Consider the following 12,937-nt stretch of genomic DNA (forward strand, 5'->3'; position numbering starts at 1 on the left):
GCTGCTGGAAAATGCCGAGGGCCAGGCCCCGGTGGGCCGCAGGTGCAGCCCCCAGTGCTCCCCTGGGTTTTCAGTCCAGAGCAGGTTTAGACAGTTCCAAGAAAAAGGAAAAAAAAAAAAAAAACAGTTCAGGGAACTTCTCTGCCCTAGCTAGCTGAAACTAACTAAAAGCAAAACAAGATCTCTGTCCTGCAGTCTCTCCAAGCCTCCGCCGAACACGCTGTCCACAGCAGAATGTGGAGGAGTCAGGCAGTTTTCTCAAAACAAACTCCGCGCTTCTCCTTGCTCTTAGAACCAGTCTTAAAGGCACAGGACTCAATATACAGCACAAACAGAACAGACGATTGGGGATACAAGCATCATAAAGTTACCCTAGGACAGTCATCTATTATAGGTTTCAATCCTCGTCTCCCTTCCAGGGGGATAGGATACTGTTTCACCCTTATGGGGTCCTCAGGTCTCTCGATTTCAATTGAAATAGGATCCATGTCCAGCCTCCCCGCTTCCCTCCCCGTATGCCACACTTCGGGGTTAATTTTCTCCTCATCCTCACAGGTTAGTTTATATATACTGACCACTATCCGTGAATCTCTCACAATTAAACTAATACCTAGTGCAACCATCAAATCCCTGCCCAATAGGTTATAATCAGCTTCTTCTACCAACAACATACCCCCTAAGCAGACTTTATTTTCAGATTCAATTTCTACATTTTTTACTATGGGAACCCTAAAAGGCTCTCCCTTAGCCCCTATGACCACTATAAATTCTTTGCTTACTTGGCACCCTGGAGGCAACTGTTTAAAAGTACTTTTTTCAGCCCCAGAGTCTACAAAAAAATCCATTTCTGTCCCCTTGGGTCCAATTTTGAGGGTTATCACGGGCTCCCTTGATGTTAAGGACCCTAAAATAAAGAGCCCCCGACGTCCCTAATCTTCCTGAAATATCTTCTCATCTTGTATTCTTTTTTTGCAATCCCTTTTTATGTGCCCCTTTTTCTTACAATAGAAACATTCCGGTCCCTCTTCTTGATTAACAGGGGTCCCTTTTTGCGGACGGACTGGTCCTTTCGAGGGTCCCCTTCTTAAGGTTTTTCCCGGGTTTTGGGGACGCTCCTGTTTCTGGGCTTCCCTTACAGCTGCCACTAGTACCCTAGCTTGTATTTTCTGTTTTTCCTCATCTCTCCTCATGTATACTTTCTGAGCTTCCCTAAGTAATTCTTGCAATCCCTTCTCCTGCCACCCCTCGATTTTCTCTAATTTCTTCCGTATGTCCTCCCATGATTTAGCCACGAATTGGGTTTTCAACAATACTTCTCCCACAGGAGAATCAGGATCCGTCCCAGAGTATACTTGGAGACTTTTCCTTAATCTCTCCAACTACTCTGTAGGGGTCTCCTCTTTCCCTTGACACTCCCCGAATACCTTGCTCAGGTTCTGTCCCCGAGATACCGCTTCCCTAATTCCTTGGATTATTATGATTCTCATATCAATCATATTCCTTCTACCCTCTTCGGTTTGGGCGTTCCACCGTGGATCCTGGCTTGGCCATTTTTGATCCCCGGGGGTACTTTGGGGGTTCCGGTGCTCCCACTCCCTTATTCCTGCTTGCCTTATCATTTCTCTTTCTTCGGTGTTGAACAAAGACCTTAAGATCACTGTGAGATCCTCATATGAGTAAATACTCGTTCCCAAGAACTCATCTAGCCTCTCAGATACTCCTAAGGGGTCGTCCATAAGCTTTCCCATTTCTTTCTTAAAAGCCCTTACATCACTGGTATTAATCGGGACGTTTACGTACTCGATAATTCCTGGGGCAGTGGGCACTTCCCTTAAAGGGAAGAGGTTAGCTTTCTCACCTTCCCCCTCACTTTCTACCTCATTCAATCTCTTTAACTGTCTCCTAGTCCTCCTAGCGGGTGGAGTATGTTTAGCTTCTAATGAAACCAGCGGAGCTAGGGTTGCAGGGCTGAGGAACGCCGCCAAATCTAGTTCAAGCGGCTGGGTGTCTAGGAGCAGGGTCGGGGTCTGGGGAACTTGTGTTACCCCCCAAGACGGTCGGGGAGCCGGCATGGGTTCTAGTGGGGGAGGGAGCCCGACCGGTGGGAATGGAGCCACTGCCTGTGAGGGCTGTGACTCCTGGGGAGGGGCAGATGGAAGCAGCGAGGGGCTGGGGGTCCTTTGCCCCGAGGGATACCCTGATCTTGCGGGGTCCTGGGGGTTTCCCTGATTTGGAAGGGGAGGGGGCGAGGGTACTACGTAGGGTGGAGGAAGATTATCTAAAGGCTCCCACCTATCACCCGAGGTGGACGCTGGACCCTTTAATTTTACTGGCAAAAGTCTAGCATCGATCCTTTTCCAGACCCGTGCATACTCATGTTCTTCTTTACTCCCTCCCTCCTTCACATAATTCACTAGCACCGTACAAATCCATTCTTCAAACGTCCCGAAGACGGGCCATATTACGTGGTCCCGTACTTCAACTCCTCCCTACACTTCCATACAGTAATGTATCACTTGTTTCTTTGACCTCCTTTTTCTTATAGGGCATTCCTCCCAATGCTCTAACATCCATCCCAAAGGACTTTCAATCGGGATTTCAGGGATCCCTTTAACGGTTCCCTTCTTGGACTTCCCTGTGACCTTTTCTTTGGTTTTACTTTTCCTTTGTCTCATGGTGTAGGTTCACCAGTTACTGGCCCTTTAAGGGTGATCGCTCCCTCTTGGGGTTTTCCTGGTGATTACGAGCTCTCTTTTTCCTGCTTACTCTCTCGCCTGGACCGTTCCTGGTCCTAGGCTGAAAGGTTTACCAGTCCCAGAACTCTTGTAAGGACGTACCCATCCCTTTCAGCCTTCCTGTGACCGATTCCCCCTCTGAAATTCCCCGAGTTTCTGGGCTTGACGTGTGAGGTGCGTGTTTACCCCCGAAACTTTCGCTTCCCCCGCAACCGACCACACCCCTCGCGGGGAAGTGGAACTGTGGTTTTGGGGTCCCACTCGCTTCGTGATAAAATCACGTCTCACTCATACGCTCGGTCACCTCCACTCAACCATGCAATACTTACGATCCTTTTCCTGCGTGGGTTCTTGTTGAGAGTTAAGTCTCCTGTAGAATTTTTCCCCCCCCAAGTTGCTAGGAGACTAAATGCTGAGTACTTAACCTGGACAAAAAGAAGCTGATCACTTAGTTTGGGGGAGGGAAAAAAAAGCTCCGGGAGAGAGAGCTGAGGGTGAGGGTCGGGTGTCTTTGGTCTTCCGGGGAGCAGAGATCAGGGGCTGCTGGCTGCTGGAGTCCACGGTTAACGAAGGAGTCTGGTCCTGGGAATTCTACCATCTGTTGGAGTATCCAGGAATTCGGATTTTCTTCGCTGTCCTGCTGGATTTTGGGTGAGCCCGGGTCCCGCCGCTGCGGCTTCTCCGGCACTGCCACCTCTGCCTGCCGAGGACACCCCCTGCCTGCGGAGGACAGTCCACCGTGCCCGGCTTCCAGCCATCAGCGCCAGAGCTTCCACCGTTTGCCCTCGGGGTTCTTGGTTCTGTTCTACTATTGTTATAATTGCTGTTGTTTTTTGTCTGTCCTGTTATATTTACTAGTAAAGGACTGTTATTCCTTTTCCCCATAGCTCTGACTGAAAAGTTTTTTCTTTTAATCTTCCAAATTATAATAACACGGAGGGAAGGATTCAAATTCCTCATTTCCTAGAGAGGCCTGCCTCTCCATAGCAGACACCTGTCTTTTCAAAACCAAGACAGAATTTGGTGCCCAACGTGGGGCATTGAGAGGAAAAGGAATAACAGTTCTTAAGTGCCTACATTGTTGTGTACTGGATATCATGTGGTCTGGCTTAACCTGGTTTGGGTGGCATGTGGGTGTGGCCGTATTCCTCCCATTTGCAGGCCCTTTTCTAAACATGGGCCCTGTAACTAAGGTTACTGTGGCTGTCATCCAGTTTGCTATATGGGTTAACGAAGTGAAGAAATCGTGGATTTTTAATTTCCTCTGGAAGGCAGGCACATGGATTCAGGGCTATCATACACTAACTGTGTGTTTCTGGAGTTACTTTAACAATGGTACCTACTGTGAAGAAATGACACCGGGGGAAATTTTTTCACAACCCTTCACCCAGCTCTTTGGGCCTACCCCACCAGTCTTTGAAGGGTTCAAATCTTTGAATTTTAATGACATCATACAGTGGCTGGTGTTGCTGGTATGCCTGTTCTGTTTAGCATTTAGAGATAAGGGGAGACTGACCTGGATAACCACCCTGATACCTACCCTAGAGAATAAGGATACTGCCCCACAGCCTGAGCCCGTCCCACAGCCTGACCCTGCCCCACAGCCTGAGCCCGTCCCACAGCCTGAGCCCATCCCACAGCCTGACACTGTCCCACAGCCTGCCTCAGGAATAAACCACCCAGATTTGGTGAAGGAGATAGGTGAGATGCTGAGGGAGTACCTTTCCCCTGTAGTAGCCTCATTAGCCCCAGCTGCTGGGAAACTCTCCCCCTGCCCCGACAAAGGAGAGTCTGACGGTGCAGCAGCAGAACCCACAGACGTTACAACCGTCCAGGTTCCAGCTGAACCACAGGGGCAGCCACAGCCAGCAGAAGTGGCCCCTGTGGAAACAAAGAAGTATAAGGTGAAATCAGAGCACCCAGGCAACAAGGATAAGAAAGGAGGGCCCTCACAACCCGCAGGGGAGTCAGAGGTTGAGATCATCACTGAGTCCCTGACATATGAAAGTCTCTGTAATCTGCAAAAAGATCTTGCACGGCGGGGACGTGAGGCTTATACAACCTGGTTACTTCGGGTCTGGGACCTTATAGGTACAGGCGTGCAACTAGATAATAGTGAGGCAAGGAATTTGGGACCCTTGACCCAGGACTCAGGTGTGAATCAGGTATTCGTAAGGGAGCCAGGGCCCCTTTCCCTTTGGGAGCAGCTTTTAATGAGTGTACGGGAGAGGTTTGTCCACAGAGACAGAATGCAGGAGCACCATCATAGAATGCGCTGGAAGACCCTTGAGGAAGGGATCCAACAGCTGAGAGAAGTGGCAGTATTGGAGGTACTCTTTGGGAGGGGTGGACAGCACGATAATGACCCCGACAAAGTCAGGTGCACAGGGCAAATGCTGTGGAATCTGGCAACTCTAGGACCATCTCAATACGCCATATACATTGCAACAATTCATCCTGATAACAACCGAGAGACAGTGGGTTCTGTAGCCAACAAGCTTAGAAATTATGAGAGTATCATCTGTGGCCCAATGCAGGCTCAGGTCTCTGCCATGGCTAAGGAACTCAGGGAGAGGATAGAGGAGGTGACAGAGGAAATAAGAGAGGTGAGGGAGGAGATGAGGAGGAACAGTTCCCATGTGGCACCGGTGCGAGTTACAGGCCCCAGAGTCAGAGCTCAACAGCCTGCAGCTAGAGAGAGAGGGTACACCCCACGAGCTGACCTGTGGTACTTTCTGCGTGACCATGGGGAAGACATGGGAAGGTGGGATGGGAAACCCACTTCTGCCCTGGCAGCACGGGTGCGTGAGCTCAAGGAGAGAAACACTAACCGAGGGGGTTCCACTAAGATGAAGGTAGCCTCGACATCGCATGACCAGGATGCCAGGTATTATAGAAGTGAGGATGATATGTCAGATCCCTGTGAAAGAACCTCTACCATGTATGCCAAGAAGGGGAATAATGACCGGTGCTAGAGGGGCCCTGCCTCTAGCCAGGGAGAGGCACGGGAAAACCGGATCTATTGGACGGTGTGGATCCGATGGCCTGGCACATCAGAGCCACAGAAATATGAAGCTTTAGTTGATACTGGTTCGCAGTGTACACTGATACCATCGGAATATGTGGGGACAGAACCTATTTCCATTGCTGGGGTGACGGGGGGATCACAGGAATTGACTTTGTTGGAAGCCGAAGTGAGCCTGACCGGGAAGGAGTGGCAGAAACATCCAATTGTGACTGGCTCAGGGGCCCCGTGTATTTTGGGCATAGACTTCCTCCGGAATGGTTATTACAAAGACTCTAAAAGACTCAGGTGGGCTTTAAGAATAGCAGCTGTAGAGGCAGAGGGCATTAAGAAATTGAATAGCTTGCCTGGACTGTCGGAGAACCCATCTGCAGTAGGACTTCTAAAGGTAGAAGAGCAACGAGTTCCAGTTGCCACCTCGACGGTGCACCGCCGACAGTATCGGACAAATCGAGATGCCGTGATCCCCATCCACAAGATGATTCGGGAGCTGGAGAGCCAAGGGGCGGTCAGCAAAACCCACTCACCCTTCAACAGCCCCATCTGGCTTGTGCGCAAGTCTGACGGAGAATGGAGATTGACTGTAGACTATCGTGCCTTGAACGAAGTGACTCCACCATTGAGCGCTGCTGTGCCGGACATGCTGGAACTCCAGTACGAGCTGGAATCCAAGGCAGCGAAATGGTATGCCACAATTGACATTGCTAATGCATTTTTCTCCATTCCTCTGGCTGCAGAATGCAGGCCTCAGTTTGCTTTCACCTGGAGGGGCGTGCAGTACACCTGGAACCGACTGCCCCAGGGGTGGAAACACAGCCCCACCATCTGCCATGGACTGATCCAGGCTGCACTGGAAAAGGGTGAGGCTCCGGAGCACCTACAGTATATCGATGACATCATTGTGTAGGGGAACACGGCAATGGAAGTGTTTGAGAAAGGAGAGAAGATCATCCAAATTCTCCTGAAAGCTGGTTTTGCCATCAAGCAGAGCAAGGTCAAGGGACCTGCCCGAGAGATCCAGTTCCTGGGAGTAAAGTGGCAAGATGGACGGCGGCAGATTCCCACTGAGGTCATCAATAAGATCACTGCAATGTCCCCACCAACCAGCAAAAAGGAGACACAAGCTTTCCTAAGCGCTATAGGATTCTGGAGGATGCACATTCCTGAGTACAGCCAGATTGTGAGCCCTCTCTACCTGGTCACCCGCAAGAAGAATGATTTCCACTGGGGCCCTGAACAGCAACAAGCCTTTGCCCAGATCAAGCAGGAGATCGCTCATGCAGTAGCCCTTGGCCCAGTGAGGACGAGACCAGATGTGAAGAACGTGCTCTACTCAGCAGCCGGGAACAATGGCCTGTCCTGGAGCCTTTGGCAGAAGGTGCCTGGGGAGACTCGAGGCCGACCACTGAGATTCTGGAGCCGAAGCTACAGAGGGTCCAAAGCCAATTACACCCCAACAGAGAAGGAAATCTTGGCTGCCTATGAAGGAGTTCAAGCTGCCTCAGAGGTGATTGGCACAGAAGCACAACTCCTGCTGGCACCCCGACTACCAGTGCTGGGGTGGATGTTTAAAGGAAAGGTTCCCTCCACCCATCATGCCACCGACGCCACATGGAGCAAATAGAATGCCCTCATCACTCAGCACGCCCGCATTGGAAACCCAAATCGCCCTGGGATTTTGGAGATAATTACAAACTGGCCGGAAGGTGAAAACTTTAGTCTCACAGATGAAGAGGAGCAGGAACAAGTGACACGTGCCGAAGAGGGTCCACCATACAACCAACTGCCAGCAGAAGAAACACGCTATGGTCTTTTCACTGACGGTTTCTGCCGCATCGTAGGGATGAACCGAAAGTGGAAAGCAGCTGTATAGAGCCCCACATGACAGGTTGCACAAGCCACTGAAGGAGAAGGTGGGTTAAGCCAACTTGCTGAACTCAAAGCTGTTCAACTGGCCCTGGACATTGCTGAAAGAGAGAAGTGGCCAAAGCTCTACCTCTACACTGATTCGTGGATAGTGGCCAATGCTCTGTGGGGTTGGCTGGACAGGTGGAAAAAGGCCAATTGGCAGCGTAGGGGAAAGCCAATCTGGGCTGCAGATGAGTGGAAGGACATTGCCACTCGGGTAGAGAAGCTACCTGTAAAAGTCTGCCATGTAGATGCCCATGTCCCCAAGAGTCGGGCTAATGAGGAGCACCAAAACAACGAGCAGGTAGATCAAGCTGCAAAGATAGAGGTGTCCAAGATAGACTTAGATTGGCAACACAAGGGAGAGTTGTTTCTAACTCGATGGGCCCATGATGCCTCAGGTCACCAAGGTAGAGATGCCACCTATAAGTGGGCACAAGACCGAGGGGTAGATCTAACTATGGACAGTATTTCTCAGGTTATCCATGACTGTGAGACGTGTGCTGCCATCAAGCAAGCCAAGCGGGTGAAGCCCCTGTGGTATGGCGGGCGATGGTCCAAGTATAAGTATGGGGAAGCCTGGCAGGTTGACTACATCACCCTTCCCCAAACCCGCCAAGGCAAGCGCTATGTGCTGACCATGGTGGAAGCCACCACCGGATGGCTGGAGACCTACCCTGTGCCCCATGCTACTGCCCGGAACACCATCCTGGGCCTTGAAAAGCAAATCCTGTGGAGACATGGTACCCCTGAGAGGATTGAGTCAAACAATGGGACTCATTTCAAGAACAGCCTTATAAACACCTGGGCTAGAGAACATGGCATTGAGTGGGTGTACCATATTCCTTATCATGCGCCAGCAGCCGGGAAGGTTGAACGATGCAATGGCCTGCTTTAAACCACTTTGAAGGCACTAGGTGGGGGGACTTTCAAGAACTGGGAGAATAATTTAGCAAAGGCCACCTGGTTAGTGAATACTCGAGGTTCTACCAACCGAGCAGGCCCCGCCCAATCTGAGCCCCTGGGAACAAGAGATGGAGATAAAGTTCCAGTAGTACACATGAGAGGAATGCTCGGAAAAACTGTTTGGATTAATTCTGCCTCCAGCAAAGACAATCCTGCTCCTGGGGTTGTTTTCGCTCAGGGACCTGGCTGCACATGGTAGGTGATGCAAAAGGATGGTGAGACCCGCTGCATACCTCAAGGGGACCTTGTTTTTCGGTGAACACTGTGACTGTGTCTGTATTTATATTCACATGTATATATATGCATATCATTTAAAGGTTTAAATTCAACATAATATGTTGGTGTGGGAAAAATTCGGGGTGGATAATGTTGAGGGTTAAGTCTCCTGTAGAATTTTTCCCCCCCCAAGTTGCTAGGAGACTAAATGCTGAGTACTTAACCTGGACAAAAAGAAGCTGATCACTTAGTTTGGGGGAGGGAAAAAAAAGCTCCAGGAGAGAGAGCTGAGGGTGAGGGTCGGGTGTCTTTGGTCTTCCGGGGAGCAGAGATCAGGGGCTGCTGGCTGCTGGAGTCCACGGTTAACGAAGGAGTCTGGTCCTGGGAATTCTACCATCTGTTGGAGTATCCAGGAATTCGGATTTTCTTCGCTGTCCTGCTGGATTTTGGGTGAGCCCGGGTCCCGCCGCTGTGGCTTCTCCGGCACTGCCACCTCTGCCTGCCGAGGACACCCCCTGCCTGCGGAGGACAGTCCACCGCACCTGGCTTCCAGCCATCAGCGCCGGAGCTTCCACCGTTTGCCCTCGGGGTTCTTGGTTCTGTTCTACTATTGTTATAATTGCTGTTGTTTTTTGTCTGTCCTGTTATATTTACTAGTAAAGGACTGTTATTCCTTTTCCCCATAGCTCTGACTGAAAAGTTTTTTCTTTTAATCTTCCAAATTATAATAACATGGAGGGAAGGATTCAAATTCCTCATTTCCTAGAGAGGCCTGCCTCTCCATAGCAGACACCTGTCTTTTCAAAACCAAGACAGTTCTTCATGCATGTAGATTTTTACGAGTTGATCTTCTTCGCCGCGGTTCCGGAGGTTCTGTTCCCCAGACCTCCCCGAGTTCCCTGAGAGCTCTGACCACGCCTAAATCCCTTTTAAGTGTGGCTTTTTTTTTTTAAGTTCGTCGTGTGGTTGATCGGTTCCACACGGCCTCCCGGCTCTGCCAGGCCGCTGAATTCAGCAGGGCGCCTCCTGGTCAGAGACAGGGGTCCGAGGGTCTCAGTATCACACCAATCACGTCGGGGTCACCAGAATTGTAATAAATACGATAGACCAAATTCTATAAATCAACATTTTAGAATTTTATTGAGAGACAAAATAACAGTCTTCGATAGCCACAATTAAAAGGACAGCATCAAGCCTGGGATCGGCGCTGGGTGAACGCGGTAACACACTCAGTCAGTATGTCACCCCCCAAGTTCACATTTCTGGCTTGGAGCTGCCTCTTTTTATACGCTGGATCGCTTAGAGAAAATCGGGACTCCGAGGTTCCCTCTTCCGAGGCAGCTTCATTAGATATTCATGTTCAGGTTCTGATGTTTTTGAATGGATTCGCCCGGGAAGACAATGTCCTTGATTGTTGTGTCCAGGTGCTGTGTAGAGATGTTAATGTCGGGAGGAGACGGATGAGATATCGATCTGATGTAATCATTTGGTTCTCCGGGTTCTCCATCTCCCTTTTCCGTTGTCTTTGTTCTCCTTTTAACGATTCTTGGCAGAGGTATCTTTGTGTCTCTTTTCGTGTAATTCTTAGCATAGTTTCTCGTGTCCCTCCTGTGTAATCTCTGGCAAAAGAAATTCCTTGTACCCCTCTCCATGCAGCTTTCGTCTCAGTTAACCTGTAGTATATTTGATTAGAAGTAAAACTTATATTTACAGGGGGTGAATTACATCTTATATCTTTTAACACAAATTAACTTTAGGACATATATCACACTCTCCATTACCAAATACAAGCCAAATTTTACTTAAAGTTGATTTATATATTTCTGAGGTTGAAGTTTGCACAACTATAATTGTTATATTTTTTGGCTTTCTAAGAAATGTATGTATTGGCTATATATTGCTACTTACCATAATGTTCTGAAAGTTGGCCACGCAAGCTAATTTTTGTTCTTACTCTATGATTTTTTTTTTGTGATAGAACATCTAATAGTAATTCCCTATAGTTGAGAACTATATCTTTGGGAATGTAATATTATGCTTATAATTTTAAATATACAGTGGTGTATACTAGATTTTTTTGGGAGTATATTTTGTTTTAGTTATTAACTCATTGCTATTTTTGTCCTGCTTCTATTTTGTCTTCAAAGTAAATGTTTTAATTAAATGTTGCTTCAGTTGTTACTGTTACTGCTGTCTTGATATTGAAGCAAGCACCTTGCAAGCACCATAACCACTTGACATTGTTTTGCCCTGCACTGAACAAGCTGTCCACTTGTCATGTTTGTGTCCATTAGCTTAAGTATATTCTTATTTGTCTTGTAGGCACTGGAGAAAGTGGCAAAAGTACCTTCATCAAACAGATGAGAATCATTCATGGATCAGGTTACTCTGATGAAGACAAAAGGGGCTTTACGAAATTGGTGTACCAGAATATATTTACAGCAATGCAGGCCATGATAAGAGCCATGGATACCCTCAAAATCCCATACAAGTATGACCATAATAAGGTGAGATTTTTGTTTATTTCCATAGCTGAAATTTTTCCTCTTTTATCTTTAGAAAATGTACTGAAGGTCTCTAAAAATTATAAATCACAAATTATATTCTACCTAGTTTAGAAGAAAAGGGCTTCTTCCAGTCCTGCCTCTAGTTCTCTGCCCTTTGCACTGCTCTGACAACACAGGTGCTGTTCTTATCAAGATGTTTGGGGGTTTGTCATAGCAAGAGGGTAGAGGGCAGGCTGTTGTTTGCCTGTGACTTTAATTACCTTTTTTCCTTTCCTCCCAGCTCATGTTCTGGCTAGAGCACAGTTAAGTAATTTTTCTGGTTTGTACCAGTGCTACTTAAGGTTTTTCATTAATATTATGTGGGGGGGAAAAAAAATTATCGGAAAAATAGGTTGGAATATCTGCTTATGTGTGAGTATATTATGAAATAAAACTTTTGATACAAGGACTTAGAATAAGCAAATTCTTTTGAAAGTGATGACATCATTGAAGCTTAGAAAGAAAATACATTTAGAGCATCTCGTAAGGTTTATCTTTGATTAACCTGACTTTTTTCAATTTTTGTTCCATTCAGAAATTTTCCATTTAAAATCAAATGTATAACTGCTATAACTAGTATTAAAATGGAAATTTGCATGTGTATTTCAGCTCCATGTTTTTGCTGTACATAAAGCTCTGAATTTCCTAACAAGCTGACTTGAAAACTTAGTTGATTGTGAAGCGCACTTTTTTTTTCAGAATCAGTACTGACAGTCATTTTGCTGTAGTATATAAAAGTCCTAATCATAAATCAATAAATTATTTTCTTGTCTTATACTGCAAAGTGTATATTCTATAGTTATTGTTCAAATTGAGTGTTCAATTTATATAGGCTGTTTTTGTATAGTTGTAGTGAATTAGATGTGCCATAGCTGTATATGTGTGGCCAGACCTTTCTAATTAGAGCTGTTCATTTCTCTATATAAAAATACCTTGACTTAAAGTGAGTGAGTCTATCTTTGCACTCACCTCCTTCACAAGCATTTTCATCAGTTCTAGGTGTAGATTAAAGTACAGCTTGCCAAAGTTGCCAGGTTCTAGATGCAATTCCTTTAAAAACTTGGGGGATTTTTTAATTCAAGGAAATTAAAAATGCAAACTTATTTCTCCACCTCCCTCCTTTTTTTCCTCCATTGAGAAAGTAAATTCATTAGCCTTGCAACATAAAAAACACAGGAAGGGCATTTCCTATTAATTTGAATCTCATATTAAAACTTTGGTCTCTAGAGAATATCTCAAAGTTTGAGTAACTGCATATTTTTAGCACAGTACTGTCTTGCACAGTAGCTTAGAAAACTACAGCTCAAACTGACGTTTTTATGGCTGAGCCTAAAGAAAAGAGAGTGAAGGGACACATCGAATTCAAAAAGTCCAGTTAAGTAGACAGCTGTGATCCTTGTACAGTATAAAAAAATTACATCCAAGCTGGATTATTTTAATATCAGTGTAGAAAGAGGCATGTTGTAAATTAAGGAAGTTAGTTCTTTTAGTGTTGTGTTGGCTTCCTTGTCAGTGATATAATTAAAGAGGAAGAGTCTGAA

General features: G+C 46.9%; 1 protein-coding gene across 1 annotated transcript in view; it reads left to right on the top strand.

The window, feature by feature from the left end:
* Positions 1–12,937, top strand: part of LOC120764798 (guanine nucleotide-binding protein G(q) subunit alpha) — a 319,804-nt gene that overhangs the window by 104,024 nt on the left and 202,843 nt on the right. Inside the window, exon 2 of the mRNA XM_040088826.2 lies at positions 11,173–11,357. Within this exon, the coding sequence (XP_039944760.1) occupies positions 11,173–11,357 (185 nt within the window). The remainder of the gene's footprint in view (positions 1–11,172; positions 11,358–12,937) is intronic.

The sequence above is a fragment of the Hirundo rustica genome, chromosome W (genome assembly GCF_015227805.2).
Source record: "Hirundo rustica isolate bHirRus1 chromosome W, bHirRus1.pri.v3, whole genome shotgun sequence".
In the NCBI taxonomy this organism is placed as follows: domain Eukaryota; kingdom Metazoa; phylum Chordata; class Aves; order Passeriformes; family Hirundinidae; genus Hirundo; species Hirundo rustica.